Source organism: Trachurus trachurus, assembly GCF_905171665.1.
Source record: "Trachurus trachurus genome assembly, chromosome: 4".
In the NCBI taxonomy this organism is placed as follows: Eukaryota; Metazoa; Chordata; class Actinopteri; order Carangiformes; family Carangidae; genus Trachurus; species Trachurus trachurus.
This window is the reverse complement of record NC_139898.1, coordinates 20,065,058-20,084,155: the sequence shown is the minus strand read 5'-3', so window position 1 is coordinate 20,084,155 and position 19,098 is coordinate 20,065,058. Positions and strand designations below refer to the sequence as shown.

General features: G+C 40.3%; 1 protein-coding gene across 1 annotated transcript; it reads left to right on the top strand.

Moving 5' to 3' along the window:
* Nucleotides 1-2,067: 2,067 nt before the first annotated feature.
* Nucleotides 2,068-18,640, top strand: LOC310984811 (5-hydroxytryptamine receptor 3A-like; the record flags this gene model as incomplete). Its single annotated transcript, XM_083970130.1, has 9 exons — nucleotides 2,068-2,122; nucleotides 3,120-3,280; nucleotides 3,370-3,414; nucleotides 10,025-10,131; nucleotides 10,264-10,433; nucleotides 10,605-10,765; nucleotides 17,178-17,388; nucleotides 17,488-17,697; nucleotides 18,330-18,640. The coding sequence occupies 9 exons, from the start codon at nucleotides 2,068-2,070 to the stop codon at nucleotides 18,638-18,640; spliced, it is 1,431 nt and encodes a 476-aa protein (XP_083826256.1).
* Nucleotides 18,641-19,098: the final 458 nt, after the last annotated feature.

Sequence of the window (19,098 nt, the reverse complement as noted above, 5' to 3'; positions counted from 1 at the left end):
CACTTTTCTCTCTCTATAAATAGGTTCTATATGTTGTTTCTATTATTTATAATGCTGACATGTATGTTGTTTACAGTGTTGCAAACCTATAATTCCTCCTTTGCATTTATTATTAATTAATAGTTTGTGTGAGTAATAAAATAAGCAATTCCCTCATGAAAGTTGTTTCTTGACTCTTTTCATGATTATATCTGATTTAAGTCAGATAAATCCGGGAATATGAGTGGACAGCAGACATTAAAAAATGCATTGCATTCAATTTCAAATGTGCTTCAAAACAATTTCAATGACTTGGTCTCAAACCTTTGTGTGGTGTGTGATCTGAGGGCCGATGAAGCTCATTGCATGTTCATGTATTTGCTAACAACATTTGCCTAAATAAACAGACTTCACAATTGAAACCAACTCCTGAGATAGGGTTTAAAGAAAGACCATCATGAGCACTTTAATGATATGTAAATAACACTACAAACATGGTTGCTATACTATACTATACTATACTATTGAATGCATATAATTTCTGTTATTATTGTCTGTATGATTATTGAGATTTTTAAGTGCCTATGTGAGTTTTATTTTTGTGACATCACACTGTGATGACGATGTTGTGTACAGTGGACAACACAGCGTCGAAGCTTGATGTATTTTTCCAGCTCTTGTACCAGACAAGCAAGTTTCATTCACATAAGTTGGTGGTATGTTTGAGAGTCCAGTCCACACCAGTCCAGACTGTGGACTTTAGTGACACTCACAGCTGCAATTTGGTTCAGTTTAATTTCAGATGAAGGACAACTGTAATAAAAATAAATAAATACTTAAAGGGCTGGGAAGAGTTTCATGGATCGCTGTGTTTCTATTTAGTTATTGATCCTCCAACTGATGTGGATGATCCTTTAGACCCTGAAGGTGCCAGCTTGACTTCTGCACCATCAGTTAAGCAACACATATTTACATTTCCAAAGACCTAAACCCACAATTATCTGTCCTCCCTGGAGGTTTGTAGCACAATGCAGTCCATGTGTCCTGTGTTCTTTCCTTTTTCCCCTAAAGCTAAAAGTCCATTAATGTAGTTCTGTGATGTGAAATACCATAACTGTCTCCATCACAATTAATTTTCATATTAAGTATGTCTGTCATTGTAGGAAAGTATCAATTTCCTGCTGTCGACTTCATGAAAATTGTCCCTTGTTTGTGCCCCTACATATCTATTTAGATAAATTAGTAAATTAGTGAATGTGAGTGCAGAGGAGGTAATACTTCACAATGAATGTTTTCTTGACTGCGTATTGTACTATACGGGTACACAATGCTGAGATGAACCTTCATACATTTAGGTTCTCAAAGACAATTTCTATGAGTTTGACTTGAGCCTTCTAATGTGTTGATGTTGATCTAAATGTGAGTGCTGATTAAGACTAACTGTATAACTGAGCTGTGTGTTTAAAATATTTATTCAGGCCTGGAAAATTGCCAAAATAAACTAACTTATGTAAAGCAGTAATATAATTTAAAGCAGAAGTAAGCGGAATATTTGTGTTAATATAAGTCTTAAATAGTTATATCTTCCGACAGCAATCACTTACATAGAGTGTTTGGTCCGAAACACGGGTCTGTCAGTCACTCTGCTCTGCTGTAAGCCGAGGAGAAAACTTTCCTTGTATCCTACAACCTTTATCCAATGGGGAGAGAGAACGGCATGAAGGGCTGTGTGTGCAGCCAAGGGATGCGCGTGAATGTGGTGACGTAGGGACGAGGACCAATAGATCCATGACGAGGGCGGGGGGCTGCTAACTCCATCGGCTGACAAGAAGTTAGCCAAAACGACCGGATCGCTTACTTCTGCTTTAATGATGTAAAGAAAACAGCAGACACCATCGTTTAATTTAAAATTTTCCTCGTTAAAAGACTGATGCTTTGACAAACTTGACATGTAAGCAAATAATGATTCAGGCGCAAAAGGAGTGAGGTGAGCCTGAATTCAGCCAATCAGAAACAAGATGCACCACTTGTTTAGACTGTTGACGCTTTCCTTTAACTCATGGAAGTGCTTGCACTCACAAAGAAAAGATGACACAGTTAAAGAGTGCTGGGCTTACCTTCATCTGTTTTTTACTGCTTCACGGTAAGGACCAAGTCATTTTGATAATTCATTAAGTTGATAAATAGAAAGCAAGATGATGTGTTGAAAGCTATAAATCAGCCAGTAGACTGAAGCGGATTGATGTTTATGAAACTTTACTCTGATGATTTGAAGGAAAATGCAAACTAGATTGAAGGAAACATAAAACTGGTGTACAGTGAGGTTTTTGTGTTTTATTGTGATGATGGATGAAAGGTGATTTTAATTTACATGTATGACAGAATATTTTGAATAGGGTTTTGTATGATATTAATGAACACTGTAATGAGATGTTTATGAACTATGTGAAAAAAGACAGTAGTAATAGAAGGGAGTGGAAAATTTTGAGAAGTAAAATTTAAAACCTAAAAAACTACAGTAAATATATTGAGTAGCAAATAAGGAGAAGTACAACATATGTTAAGACCAAGGTGTGCAGCTACATTAGCATAGCAACATTCTATGACGTAGTATAAAGTGCCATGAGTTAAATATTAACACAAGCATGCCAATATGCTGTAATTATGTGATTAGTTTGCAGGTTTTGGGTCATGCACCGTTTAAAATTTTGACCCGATATGAATGTGTTAGATGAAATGTTAAAGATCACTGAACCTATTACAATTCACCCTGAGGGGGAGAAAAATGTGTGTACCTAATTTCATGGTAATTTGTCACCCTAGGCTCAAAATGCTCAAGCCTTTAACAGCTACAGTCAGAAGAAAAATAACATAAATCTAACTCGCCAAGCTGACATAATGACATGCTTTTGTGTCACACCTAAAACAAAGTGAACAAAGCAAATTGGTGGTTTAATTTTATCAGCATCACTTCAGTTAGAGATAACCTACTAAACAGCATACAAAGAATGATCTGCCAAAGAACTACAGAGCAAATATGAGTGATAAATTAAAAACAAACAAACAAAATAATATTAATATAATAATATTATTAATACTTATAATCATTTTGGTCTGTCCTCTTCTCATTTTGAATTCAGGTTTTGTTGTGGCATTGAACTGCACCAGCCCGACTCCTGAAGCCCTGTTTGCTGCCCTTGAGAGGGAATTATTTCCTAGAAAACTACTGCGACCTGTAAAAAGGTTTTCAGACACACTCAACGTCACAGTCGATATTACTGTGGTGGGAATTTTAGGAGTGGTGAGTCCATGAGCCACACAAACATCTACACTGTACACTATAATAAATTGTAGTCATAATTAATAATCATAAATATGTTTCATCCATAGAATGAAAAAGCCCAGTCCTTGACTACATTCCTATGGCAAATCCTGGTAAGTTTCAGAGTACTGTCAGTGTTTTTAGAACATTCTTATGGTTATAATTCTATAGAGTTTCTTCCTGAAAATGAAAAAAAATAATGAAAAAAAATAAAATAAGAAACTTTGGTAACGCTTCCTTTTACGGTACGGTAATTACCAGGTAATTACCAGGTAATAAGATGTATTTACTAGGTAATAACCAGGTAATTAAATGCAATTACATTGTAATTACCAAGTACTTACTAGGTAATTACAAGGTAATTACACAGTATTTACAGATATTTTTCCTGACTACTACCAGGTATTTACCCAATAATTTCCTGGTAGATACACAGTAATTATATATTGTAGATTTTAAACCCGGTAGTTAAAAAATATTTACCTGATATTTATCTGGTAAATACCAACAAGTTACCTGGTATTTACCCAATAATTACCAGGTAGATATCCTGATGTGTCTATACGTGACTTTGTTAGGGTGATAATAACTTAGATATTTACCTGGTAATTACCAGGTATTTACTCAAAATGATCGCTACCTTACCTGGTAACTACCACTTATTTACGTGGTAGTTACCTGATATTTACCTGGTAAATATCAACTAGTTACCTAGTATTTACTAGAAATATACGGAAAACTACCAGGTATTTATCCAGGAATTATATATTATGTATTACCAGTCAACCTGTGTAGTGACAGTGAGGGTATAACTTGCAACTATTTACCAAGTAATTACTTTCTAATTACCCAGTAGTTACAATTTACATTATCAGGTAAAACCTTGTGAATTACCCTGTAAGGAAGGTGGAACTGTACTGTAAAAGGAAGCGTGGTTTGTTTCAATGATATTACCATGTACTTTCCTGGTAACTGTAGATTATAATCCTCTGCCCCCCATCAGGGTGTGTAATTTTGAACATGGTACCTGGTAAAAAACTCCCATATCTACCTGATAATTAACAGGTAAATATCAGAGTTTTACAGAGTAGTTACCATGTAAGAAAGGTGGAATTGTACTGTAAAAGGAAGCGTGGTTTGTTTCAATGATATTACCATATACTTTCCTGGTAACTGACTGTAGATTATAATCCTGTGTAGTTTTGAACATGGTACCTGGCAAAACCTCCCATACCTCCCTGATAATTATCAGGTAAATATCAGGGTGATATCGGAGTTTTACAGAGTAGTTACCATGTAAGGAAGGTGGAACTGTACTGTAAAAGGAAGCGTGGTTTGTTTCAATGATATTACCATGTACTTTCCTGGTAACTGTAGATTATAATCCTCTACCACCCATCAGGGTGTTTTGAACATGGTACCTGGTAAAAACTCCAAGGTTGGGTTAAATATTTAGACCCAACAGATTGGGCTGAAATTTGGACGACACCTTAATCACTCTCCAGCTTCAGAAAACAGTGTTTGGTAAGTAAACTTATAATTATTAGCCTACAGGTTTGGTAGTTTAATGTGGTAGCCAATTAGCCTACTTTAAAAACTTCACCTCACTCTGCGGCCAGGCATTGTTTCCTAGTGTTGCTTGCTTGCTAACTTGCTAGCTAGCTAGTTACTTTCACCTGATAAGATAGTTTCCAGCACAGCAGCAGCAGCATCAATTGTCAGGGCCGTGAAGGAAAGGAAATGACGGTAGCCTCCAGTCTTGTGTTTTAATTTACAGGAGAACCGTTGTGGTGAGTTGGGAAGTGGGTGTTAGCAGCGGATGCTAACTGCTAGCGCTAGTCGAAGTTAGCATCGAGCTAGCTCACCTTTCCTTTGCGATGCTGCTGCTGCTAAGAGGAAGAGACTTGCTACCAGCACTGGCTAACATCCAGGACATCTGGTGGTGCTAGTAGCCCTCCTACTCTGCTTCTGCTGCACATAGCTGTCTATCAAAGTCTATGAGTGTAGGGTGAGTGTAGTTTTCTGTTAGCCGTGTGTGTGTATGTGCGCTCGAACTGTTTTGCTTTGTCGTTAGTGGAGGGAGGAGGAGGGGGGGGGGGGGGGGGGGGTGTGCGTAACGGACGTCACCATAGTGACTAGCAGCAGAGACGTTTTGCTCGCAGTGCTTGTTGGTGCTAGGTTGGAGTGTTTGGGTTTGCTATTTTGAGATTATTGTGGTCTTTCTTTTCTCTGCCCACTACAGAACCCAGTATAACTGGTGAGAACTGCTGGCAAATGACATTGTGGCCTCCTCTCATGGACACTCAAGGCATGGTGAGTAGTTTGTGTGTTGCCCTGTCTAAAATGCATATTTAATTTCGACTTCTGGCTAAAAATCAAGGAATCCCTCATCCCAGAATTCATATAGGGCCCTGATTAAAAATGAATGGAATAAATAGATATTTTCGAAAACATTATAGAAAAAAAAATATATAGTTCATGATTTGTTTCTACCACATGGGCATCAACAGGATGGGTATTTGAAGGGTTAAATGCAGAGATGCATAGTTTGTTGGCTGTGCACATACAGTATGGGCTACTGTACCCAGTGTACAGATTTTATATCTACCTGAGATGGCTGTTACATGTGCCTAAAGAAATGTGCTATGGGCTAAGACTCCAGATACAGTGTCTGATACAGCATTACCTGTAGAGATGAACCTAACCTGTTGTACAAACTAATTTTTGAATCTTGTTTTTTTTTTCTTTATTCTTCAGCCTGGAACAAACATGGTGCAGTACCTGGCGACCACAAGCAGTAGCACAGAATACCTGTATGTCCTCATGCTAGGGAGAAGCATCACTGGGATAGCCTTGGAGCACCCATCTCTGTTGGGTGGGGTGGGGTGTGGATAGGTTATAGTTTTAACTGATGTAATTTGCCAAAATGTGTAGACTGGACATGTGAAGAAGGCAAAAAGCTCTGCACTTTGTGTTTTTCTTTTCATTTTCTTTTTTAATATGCAAGTTATTGTATGTTTAGCACTTAAAGGGATAGGCCAGCATTTTTTTCCTGTGTCTTGCCTCACTCCCGAGTCCATGACCAGCAGATAGGTCACCATCCTTTTGACTTTGCGTGCAGTAACAAGGCAGAGCCCCTATCGTCCGTAATTAGCTTTGCTTAAACGCTGTAAGTGTATGAGTAGTGCCTGCCTCCTACCCGAGCCGAAATCAGCAGTCAGAAGCTGATTTCATTTTAGCTCTAAACTCTGTAAATATATCACTTTATCGACATTTCAAACATTTTTAAGTGAGAAAGGAGACGTTTAGATCAGCAGTGTGTCGTTAATTTGTCAAAATACCAGCTGTGGTTTACAATTTTGTTAGGACAAATTCGGCGCTACTCAAGCTGCGGTGTGACCAACCAATCACCGGTTGCTCTTTACATACAGAAAACCATGACGATATAATTTGTGCTTTTGTTTTGAAATAGGAAGCTAACCTACCCTCGATGTAGCTCGCTTGAACCAAAATAACCGTCTCTGCTTGAACCCTCCGTTTTGACCGATCTCGTCCCGTTAGCGGCATTTGACCGCTCAAGATGTCTTACCAGAGAGTTTTGTCAGCTCTGAGACGAAGATCGGCCCGTCGGTTTCCGTTTAGAGTTGCTGAAGAGTTTCTCTGATGACTTTAGGTGGAGGCAGGCTAACACTACCCATACACTTCCAGTGTTTGAGCTAAGCTAATTAGTGACTTTAGGTGGAGGCAGGCTAACACTACCTATATACTTCCAGCGTTTGAGCTAAGCTAATTAGCGGTGCGCCAGCTCTGCCCGTATCTCCCTTGTTACTGCACGCACAGTTGAAAGGATGGTGTCTATCTGCCTGTCATGGACTCGGGAGTAAGACAAGACACACAAAAAAATGTTTGCGTATACCTTTAAGAGTATTGAAGTTACTCTCTTCAAGTTCACTGTTTTGCAGATTGAGAGGATTAAAGTTAGTCTCTTTGACAGTTCACATGTTTTTGCGTATTTGTCACAGAGTGTAACAAAATGCATTGTATCTTTATGTAAAGGAAAGTACATGGTAATATCATTGAAACAAACCACGCTTCCTTTTACAGTACAATTCCACCTTTCTTACATGGTAACTACTCTGTAAAACTCCGATATCACCCTGATATTTACCTGATAATTATCAGGGAGGTATGGGAGGTTTTGCCAGGTACCATGTTCAAAACTACACAGGATTATAATCTACAGTTACCAGGAAAGTACATGGTAATATCATTGAAACAAACCATGCTTCCTTTTACAGTACAGTTCCACCTTTCTTACATGGTAACTACTCTGTAAAACTCTGATATCACCCTGATATTTATCTGATAATTATCAGGGAGGTATGGGAGTTTTTGCCAGGTACCATGTTCAAAACTACACAGGATTATAATCTACAGTTACCAGGAAAGTACATGGTAATATCATTGAAACAAACCACGCTTCCTTTTACAGTACAATTCCACCTTTCTTACATGGTAACTACTCTGTAAAACTCTGATATTTACCTGTTAATTATCAGGTAGATATGGGAGTTTTTTACCAGGTACCATGTTCAAAATTACACACCCTGATGGGGGGCAGAGGATTATAATCTACAGTTACCAGGAAAGTACATGGTAATATCATTGAAACAAACCACGCTTCATTTTACAGTACAGTTCCACCTTCCTTACAGGGTAATTCACAAGGTTTTACCTGATAATGTAAATTGTAACTACTGGGTAATTAGAAAGTAATTACTTGGTAAATAGTTGCAAGTTATACCCTCACTGTCACTACACAGGTTGACTGGTAATACATAATATATAATTCCTGGATAAATACCTGGTAGTTTTCCGTATATTTCTAGTAAATACTAGGTAACTAGTTGATATTTACCAGGTAAATATCAGGTAACTACCACGTAAATAAGTGGTAGTTACCAGGTAAGGTAGCGATCATTTTGAGTAAATACCTGGTAATTACCAGGTAAATATCTAAGTTATTATCACCCTAACAAAGTCACGTATAGACACATCAGGATATCTACCTGGTAATTATTGGGTAAATACCAGGTAACTTGTTGGTATTTACCAGATAAATATCAGGTAAATATTTTTTAACTACCGGGTTTAAAATCTACAATATACAATTACTGTGTATCTACCAGGAAATTATTGGGTAAATACCTGGTAGTAGTCAGGAAAAATATCTGTAAATACTGTGTAATTACCTTGTAATTACCTAGTAAGTACTTGGTAATTACAATGTAATTGCATTTAATTACCTGGTTATTACCTAGTAAATACATCTTATTACCTGGTAATTACCTAGTAATTACCGTACCGTAAAAGGAAGCGTTACCGAAACTTTGTTTCACATTCTATAAAGGATCAGATGTGAATGCACTTGCATTAAGGACTTATTTCAGATCCAATTTCGCTGGACCACATTATAACATTTGGAGACGACCATTTGTCCATGTTCCTTTTGCAGGGTTAAGCTTAGGGTTACACAAATACATCCTGGCCACATTGAAGGCCCGCCTACTGATGTCTTTTGCCGCAATATAATTTATCCCACCACAGTTTCATCCATCCATCAAACCCAAAACCTTCTTGCTGTGAGCCAAAGGTGCCAACTTGTGCACTACTGTGCCATTCGACATAGTTTCATAATAAACCAGAGATATTAACTTTGTATATACTGTATATATATAATACATATAAATAGCACTTAAATTCAACTCTTCATTGAGAACAGACTTGTCTATTGTTTGCCTCAGAACAACATCACAAGAGGCGAGGAACTCAGATCCGATCACAAGTGGTCAATCAAGACACATGTGGAGATGAATTTTTAAGTCCCACTCCCGCGACCCTTTTCGGCCATTTTAAAAACAGCTCATTAGCAATGCACATTAGCAATGCACCTCTGGAGGGTGGGCGGAGACTGCGCTGCTCTGCACCCGCCCAGCCACCTCCTTGCACCCCCCCCCCCCGCTCGCTGACAGCTGGACATTGTACAATTACAGATTCAGCGCGTTTAGCGTAAAACTCCACACTGGGATTCGGTCCCAGACTGGAACATAGTCCTTACTCACAGTGCAAGCTGCTCTGCCAGGTGAGCTATACCTGTTATACCTTGACAGCTACACCGAGCTGTCAACGCTTTCACCTCTGAGCCAGATGCAGAGCGGGGCGGGAGCTTGTAGCACTAGTGCCCTCCCCTGGAGCTGTGACACATCAGCTCCAGTCTCCCTGAAACTGCCAGTTTGAGTCTGCCATTGGTTCACAGCAATTTGAAGGCAGAAAAACTCAGAAATGCAATTTTGCACTTCCTTTTCTGCTGATATGTCCTCTAACACAAGAAAAATGCCACAGGAACATGTGAAAAGCTCAAAAAACACGATTTTCACGGGAGTGGGTCTCTAAAGCAGGTGTCAACAGACGTAGCTACTTCTAGGTGACCGCTTGTGATCGAATCACTTAAGATCCATGTTAATAGTAAAGAGGCCATAGAGAGGTTATTAAATGGATGGCAGACAAAGCCTCCTAAAGTCAGTTCAACTGAGGCCAAAATTAATCTACCCATGGCCTTTCAACTTGTCCTGCTTTCAACCTGGCTGTGTTACCATCTTCTTTATTAGGATCCATAATTGTCCATGTACTGTAGGTTAAACTGAATATCTATCTTCAATGTAGGAGTGGGATATAGAGGGACTGAGCTGGGATGAGAAGGAATGTGGAACTAAAAGAGTCTCTATCCCTCGGGAGAAGCTTTGGGTCCCTGATGTCCACATTGCTGAGTTGTGAGTGAAAAAGATGCAAACACAGCACACACAAAAACTAAACCCAAGAGCCATACGAGTGGAATGTCTTCAGTATCCTCTGAAATTATCTATGTGCACTTTAAATGTTTATTATTGTATTTTTTTTTACAGCATGGATGAGGACAAGTCTCCCAAAACTCCCTATGTCTACTTATACAACACAGGTCGTGTTTTTGATGATAAACCACTCAGAGTGGTCAGTTCCTGTCGATTAGAAATCTACACTTTCCCCTTTGATATACAGAACTGCTCTCTCAGCTTTGGACCACACCTACACCTGGGTAAGTCTGCCCATGAAACAACACTAGATGTATTTTTTTCACATTTATTGGTTTATTTGGGGAGTGGTTATTTTGTTTACCTTGGTAAACAGTATGAATGTTGAATATGAAAAGTTGTACGGTCAGTCATTGGTGATTGCTGATTTTTATAAACTGATTTTATTATTATAGCTAGAGACATAATGATGTTCCAAGGGGACACTGCTGAGGGAATCCTGATGGAGTCCAGAGCAGTTCTGGAGACAAAAGGGGAGTGGGAGCTTGCAGATATAAAAGCAGCGCCATCTACTCTGGAGATAATTGATGGATCCTACTCTGAGATCGTATTCTATGTGAGCTATTTTATTTTTAACAGTTTTACAGTAAACTGAACTATTTAGCACTCCTCTTTGACATGGGTGTTTGGCTTAACTCTTGAGTGCCAGCCCTTTTATAAAATGGTCAGTGCCATGTGCCAGCGTTTCAGGCCATTTTGAGTAATATTTCAAGACCCACAGAATATTTTGTACTATGACTCTGAAAACACCAAGTAGCTCAAAGGAAAGAGGAGACTCTCTATTTAATTAGGGGGACAAAATTTGTTTGTACCTTGTTCCATTCTTGATTTATCTTAAGTTGAATAGAGCCTGGTTGCACCAAAAAGACCACTTTTTTTCTAGAAAGCTGAGAAAAAAGCATTTTTGTGAAAGAGAGTCTCTCAAAAGAAAACGGTGATTTATCCGTTTTAATTTTGGCTTCAAAAACATGTAAGACATCTGAACATTTCATTTCACATGTTTTTTCATTGTACAATAAAAAAAAAAAAAAAAAACTAAATTACAACAAGTAGGAGTCCTACACTGCAGAGCACTGGCGTAGCCACGGGTGTGCCAGGGTGTGCCAGTGCCACCCACAGAGGAAGCTGGCACTGCACACCCAAACATTTGATGCGTTTTTTGTTATAGTCTATAGCTACTAACATGTTATCGATCAGTCAATAAATTTGTAAAAATTGCCGTCAGGTGATGCGTTGCGACACCTGCACCGGCTCGCGGAGAAACTGGACTAGTGGAATAATTAACAAGTTCAAGGCCAGGCCACGCCGTCTTGCCCTTTAAATTGAGAGCTGCGCAGTGCGCACAGGTAAACAGCGATATTGTTGTCCTCTTCTGCTTTGCGATATAAAACCATCAGGCCAAGCTGTTACATAATCATATGTGATGAATGATGAGCCCAGTAGTTGTGTTCAGATGGTTAAATAGCTTTGTTGATCATGCGATCAAAGTCATTTAAGCGCCGTTACGCACGCCGCATCTCTCGTCCAGTGCGCTCCTCTCCTCTCCTCCCTCTCCAGTACCTGGCTGCTCAGCTCTGGGACCAGGGCTGAGAGACGTCACCGCTGCCTTCACTCCGTCCGTGATCCCTCTGGTCAGCGCGTTTAGACCCGAGTGGCCTGAGTGTCCCACCTGAGCTCTGTGCCATAGCGCGCAGCTCCAGCTCAATGAATGACAGCAGGTCTCAGTTACCTGCTCAGATGCTGCTCAACACTGATCAGAGCAGCTCTCCCTCGTTTGCTGAGGTTTTATTATAAACTAAAATCTTCTTTTGTTCTTTGCCGCATAGGCCTATATCTCCCCATCTTCTCTTCACTTAATCTCTTCTCTTCTTGTTTTACCAACCACATTTTTACTTTCTCATAGATAATCTCCCACGTTTCTTATGCTGCAGCTCCACAATATGTTTATTTGTCCCTCTCTCTATTAATGCGTCGGATCAAATTTTTATTATGCGTTTGTATCCATCCAGCTCTCTGTCCACACTCTCCATGGCGGAAACGGTTACGCGCAAAACCCTCATTTAAATACTGCGGTTTGCACGTGTTGTCATTTAGTGTGTTACTCTTAGTAGATCACCTATTGTGCGTGCGCTAACCAGACACGCAAAAGTGTGTTTTTTTTATGACTTTGTTATTGATTTATTTGAGCACGTGATATGTGTGAATGTTTAGACCTGTTGACTATAAGAGCAGTTACTTACTAAGCAGTTTTTTTTACTCAGCGTTGCATATAGATTAGAAGATAAGTATGATCATACAGGCTTGCCATGATGCCACTGTTAAACCCAAGTTATTATGTGCAGTCTATGTCTGATGCTTGTTAAAGGCCTATGGCTTATTGAGAGCAAATAACACATGGTTTGTTATTACTGATGAGAACGCACACAACATACAGTATAATGTTGGAATTATTTTGAATATTTATGGAGGTGTAACGCACAGTTTGTTGAAAATAAATTTGGCACACCCAGTCTTTGCAGGTGCACACCCAATGTCTTTTTTCTGGCTACGCCACTGCTGCAGAGTGATGCCTGCTCTCCTACTTCTCCTCCTGCAGTTGCTGCCCCCTCCCCCTTCACCCTCTCCTACTCAGGGTTTAAAGTAAAAAAAAAAATCCTGAGCCTGAACTTTTTTCCAAGGAGCTGGGTGCAGTGGATCCGACGCATACACATTATAGGCAATTTAGCAAACAACTTTTTGGCATTGTGCTTGGTAATGTACACAGGGTTCATACACATTTTAACCAACACATTTCCATGACTTGGCAACAAGTTTCCATTACATTACAAGACCTCTAAAACATCAATATATGCATGAAATGTATGAAAACTATGTAAAAAAAAAAAAAAAAAAAAAAAAAAAAACTGATTAATCCAGGTGTGTCTGACCTCACAACAATGGTCATTCCACCCCAGAAAAAAATGAAATGTGATTTTAACACATTGAAGCATTCTGGTGTACTCTGAGAAGAACATGAAGGGAACATTTGTTTCAGATTTTTTTTTAAAGCACACTGAGTACTGACTGAGGTTCCTGCTTAATTGTAAGGCAACAAGGCAAGAATGGCTGGAGTGTATGAAACTGAACTCAACTGGTCTAGTGGGGAGCAAAAACAAATCTCATATTTTAAATCTAGGGGTCTGGACCAGCCATTCAAGGGCCTGTTTCCTCTGCTATGGGGCGTGGGGGGGGCACGTCCATGCAGCGTTGCACTGCGGACATGCACGGGAAAAAAAAACCAAAAAACAAACGCGCGCCGTTACGTCCGCTTGGACCACCAGGTTTGTTTGTGCCGACGTCAACAGCGGCAAGAGACCCGACGCTCCTTGGCGTGTCACTGCCTCCAGCGAGTGGCTGAGTCACGTCACCAGGCTCATACAGTACGCGCAGGCAGGCCAGGGTTGTCTTGCATATGACACATTTACGTAGCTTTGTCTTTGTCCTCCGTCTTCTCCAGCCATGAACTTCTCTGTGTGCAGCCAAATATTGTGTGTGTGTGTGTGTGTGTTCTTTTCTCTGAAATTTTCAAACGCCGGAGATCCGGCACGGTGCCGGAATACTTTAAGCCCTGCCTACTTCTCCTGCTGCATCCCCTGAGTCTGGGTCTGAAAAGTCCATCTCTGAAGTAGGGAGGGAGACGTTATGGCGTTCTTCAGCCTCTTTGCTGGACGCGGCAGGCGATTCACCGCGCTGATCTCTTGGTTCGTCGTCACTATATTCGGGGGCGGTTTCAGACACCAACCGGTTCACAGAAGTTTAACATTTCTTCCAGTGTGCGCTGGCAAAACTTTTTCCAACTTTTTTTATCTCCGTACCGATCGCGCCCGTCTTCTTCTTCACTTCTTGCTCTGATCTACAGTCTTCTTTGTTCTACGTATCCCAGAAGCCCCAAAATTACTCACAGTGATCGCGACAGTGCCCCCCTTTACCAGCCGCAGAAAACTGCGTTTGGCGTATATATACGTCAATGGCACCCAAGCGTTGTATTTTGATTGACGTATGTCAATGGCACTCAATGAGTTAACAATTGAAAAAAAAAATCTAGAATTTAAAACAGACAATGAAACCAGCCGTTATGAACAGGGCTGTTTTAAGCGGATGAAAAGAGAGCTGTGATGTTTGATCCTTGGGGTATTTTGACCGAAGCTTGTCACAGACAGGGGTGCAGATCCGATGTTAGGATTGGGGGGGACACAAAAGTGATTTTTTTTCCCCCCGTATGCAGCTCATAACATGCCAGCATAAATCACAACTTGGTAGAGGCTCACCATATCATTCAAAACATACTGCACAGGGAATAATTTACCTTTCTTGTTTATTTGTCCTAAACAGCAAACAGCACGTATAACTGCTGTTGTAATTTTTTTTTTTTTCTTCTAAAATGTGAAGAATGTGAAGTCTGAAAATACATTTGTTAAATTTTGAATAATTTGGGGGATTTTTATTGGGGGGGACAATTCATGTTTTTCAGAAATTGGGGGGGACATGTCCCCCCCGTCCCCCCCGGGATCTGCACCCATGGTCACAGACATGTCTTTAAGACAGCTGGGAACTATTTCGATTTGTGGAAAAGGGGCGTAATATGTCTCCTTTAAATCTGTTATATCGCAAAGAATCTGTGTAAAACTTAGTTTTATTTGTGCCACTAATCTTTGATATCATTCTTCTGAAGTTTTTGTTTGTAGAAGAATTAGACAGTCTCAATGAAGCAGCTAGTACCGTCTCAAAGTTTTTTAACACTGCAAAACAGAGACAGCCAAATACAAATATCACTAACAAACAACACAATGAGAAAAAAACATTTAAAGTTGAATTAATAAGTTCTAAGTTCAGTTGTGGTTGTTTAGTAAACAGAAGTAGTAGGCCTAGTAGTAGTAGTAGTAGTAGTAGTAGTTTTTATTAGACGCGGTGTCTTGCACCATAGGTGCCCAGCCCTCATGGGCTTACAAGACACACCAAACTCAAAACAAACACCGGCACACACAGGAGGATAAGGAATACATGCTCACACATCTACATATTTTTATACAGTACATATCCACACATGCGCACACACACACGCAACGGCTCCTGGACCTAGGGCTGAATGGGGGTCTTGTGCACTGGATCAAAGATTTTTTAACTGACTGTCCACAAAAAGTATGTGTCAAAGGGGTGCTCTCTGATGAGATTGTTTTGAACACCGGGGCCCCGCAGGGCTGCGTTTTGTCCCCTTTACCGCCTTTTCCGCCGTCAGTGTGTGAATGTGTGTGTGAATGTGTGAATGTGATGTACTGTAAAGCGCTTTGGGTATCGTTCAGGTATAGTAAAGCGCTATATAAATACAGACCATTTACCATTTACCATTTTTACTCTTTTCTGTCTATACTAATGAAATGACACTGGGCCTGCATAGTATAGGCTATTTAAAATATGCCGATGATATGGCTCTAGTGGGACTTTTCAACAAAAATGATGATGTCTCAGACTATTTTGCACAGGTCTCTAAGTTCCATCAGTGGTGTGTGTCCAGCTCATTGCTAATTAACATAGGCAAAACAAAGGAGCTTATTTTAAATTATGCAGACCCGCTCCCTCTGATACTATGTGACCAGACTGTGGAAATTGTTAACTGTTTTAAGTACTTAGGAACACTCATAGATGACAAATTGAGATTTACTGATAATACTGACTTCATCCACAAAAAGGCTAGTCAGAGAATGTTTTTAATCAGGAAATTGAGTGGGTTTGGGGTCAGGGTGGACATTCTGGAAAGGGTGTATGTCAGCCTGGTAGAAAGCATTTTTACTTTTAACATCACCGTCTGGTACGGGCACTTGACCCAAGTAAACAAAAATAAACTTAATAGGATCATCAACACGGTTGGGAAGATAGTTGGCCGTCAACAAAGATCACTAGACAGCCTCTATAACACCGCTGTACAAAGGAAAGCCCTGTCAATAATTAGAGATGAGACTCGCCCCCTACACAGTGAATTTGAACAACTTCCCTCAGGGCGGCGCTATAGAGTTCCTCTAGCAAAGAAAAAGATCTACAAGGGCTCCTTTATCCCCAATGCCATCTGCATAATAAACAAGACACAGTAAAGGGGATTTTATTTTATTTTATTTTATTTCTATTTTTACTATCTGTATGTGATGTGACCGCTGTTGATTTTGTTTTGTCTCATGTAAGCCTTGCTGGCAAGCGTTTGTGTTCTGACTGTTTTGTCTATAAGTGAGACCAAAGATGAATTTCCTGCCTTGGCGGGACAATAAAGTTTTTCTTATTCTAATTCTAATTCTAATGCATGCATGCATGCTCGTACGCATGCATGCATGCATGCTCACACATCTACTATTTCTACTATTTCTATACAGTACATATCCGCACATGCGTGCACACACACACACACGCATGCATGCATGCATGCCCACATCCACACACACACACACACAGAGCAAAAACAATTGCCGGGACTGAAAAACTTCAAACATACAACACATCTTTACGCTGCTTAAATGCCTCCAAAATAAACTTTGCCAATGGGAACACCTTTTCTACAAATAAATACTTAAGTATACATTCATCAGACATCAAGAACAAATCTGGGCCATCTTCAACAGAAATCTTACAAAAAAGCCTTTGCCTGTAGTCGTGATACAATGGACAATAAAATAAGCAATGAAATTCACTTTCAGACAGCATTTTTGTTCCTCCTCTGGGATCGAGTGGAAGCGCCCAGTTTCTAGAGCCAGAGGCAGGATGCCACACCTCAGCTGAGCAAGGTGTGGCTTGCAGAATAAAGGTTTTATCTGTCAATGGAAGCATGTAAATGGTAATAAAAAAGAGACCGAGACTGGATTTCAAGACAACAAAGATTTCAGTCATTAATTGTAATATTCATCTGGCTTAAGCCTTCAAGCTCTCTGCTTGTGTTTCATCCTTAGATCATTTTGAGACGCCGACCAATCCTCTATGTGGTGAACCTGCTGATCCCCAGCTGCTTCCTCATAACATTGGACCTCTTCAGCTTCATGCTGCCACCTGCAAGTGTGGACCGATCCGCCTTCAAGATGACCCTCATTCTGGGCTACACCGTGTTCCTGCTCATCATGAACGACCTGCTGCCAGTCACTGGGGACCAAACACCTCTCATGAGTGAGTGACCCTTAGGATTCAAGTAAATTCAAGATAAAAAAAGGCTGAATTAAAAATACCTCCTCATTTCTTAACCATCCCATTTGTTGTTTCCTGCAGATGTCCTATTCTCAGTCAGTCTCGCTCTGATGGTGGGCAGCCTGTTGGAGACTGTGTTCATCACTAACATCCAGTTCAGCTCCAGCCAGTACAATGCAGTTCCTCACTGGCTCAGCGTTCTTGTATTACGCTACCTAGCCATTGTTGTTTTTCTCCCCCCACAAAACAAGAGCAACCGAGTCACAGTCTGCCTTCGCCCACTTTCTACAGGTATATTTTTATCATTGAGCTTGTATTTACTTAGGGTGTATTCCGACCTGGCTCGTTTGGAGCAGTTGTTCCAAAACAGGGAGCGTTTAACCCCTAAAATCAGTTTGTTGGGTTATATGTGTACACAGAAATCGTGCTCAGATGCGGGATGAAACAAGGGGGCCGAGATTGCCAAGAGGGGGGTGGTCTTGGCTAACTTCATTCAAGCCCTGAAGCGGGGGGCTGGCAATGAGACTGTAATCTACTAAGAAACCGACAAAACACACGACACACTGCTGTGCTGACATCCCATGGTTCAAATGACTGGGATTGTGTCGGTTATGGGTTTCAACCGCGGTTTCGGGCCAGGTCAAGTTTGAATTTTCAGGCCCATTGAGAACTTTATTCCATGGTATTCGATTTTGCCAGGTAAACTCCTCCCCTTCCGGATACGATTTCTGACCTATGAGAGAACATTTGGTTCACACATGGCATTTGTTTACAGCTTTGGGCTGCTACCTAAAATAAAAATGCAACAATTGTATCATTTTAGCCCCTGAATCGGAATGCACCTTAAGCAACAGTCTATTGTGTTGTTCTTAATGGTTGTTGTTTGTTTGACAATGTGCTTCATTCAACTTATACTTGATCAGAAACAGAAAACACAGTGAATGGAGGCAACATCTCCTCAAGGGAACTGCAGACGATTTCTGTTGACACACCTCAGGACAAAGCTCCTCCAGAGCTGGCCTTGGAGGAACTCAGGAAACTGAGCAGAGATCTCATGGCTATCCGCCACCAGATTGACGAACACTGCCAGGGGACGAAAACCTCACAGGAATGGCAAATGATCGGGATGGTCATTGACCGCCTGCTGTTCGGCTTGTACCTTATCTTCATCTCTGTCAGCTTCATCACCATCGTATCTATTTGGATCTGGAACAATAACCTGGAAGAGGATTAGTAAATGTTTGACAGGATGTGACTTTTGTTTGTTTTTCTTGTTTAAAACATGTTTTTAAATGTTACTATTATTTAGTACTTTCAGAGATTTCAGACAACACTTTGTCTGGCTTCTCATGATGCATTATCCACATTAAGGATCACAGTGGTTTGACTTACAATGGAACCACACAATGAAGTGTTTTTTTAGCAGATAGAACAGGAGAAATAATTACCACAAGAGACCTGATTATTGTCAACCTATTATTTAATCAACATCTATTATTGTCAACACTCTCAGGTCAAATGGCATTATCCAATCTATTTTGCAGTGGTTTTAGTGATAGAGTTAAGCCCCATGTTTTTATCTTAACCTAGACTTGACTATACTCATCTCATATCTGAACTTGTTAAAATTAAACATATTCATGTGTGTTAATCATAGAATCATATTTGCCCTGAGCTAAATCTTATCAACAT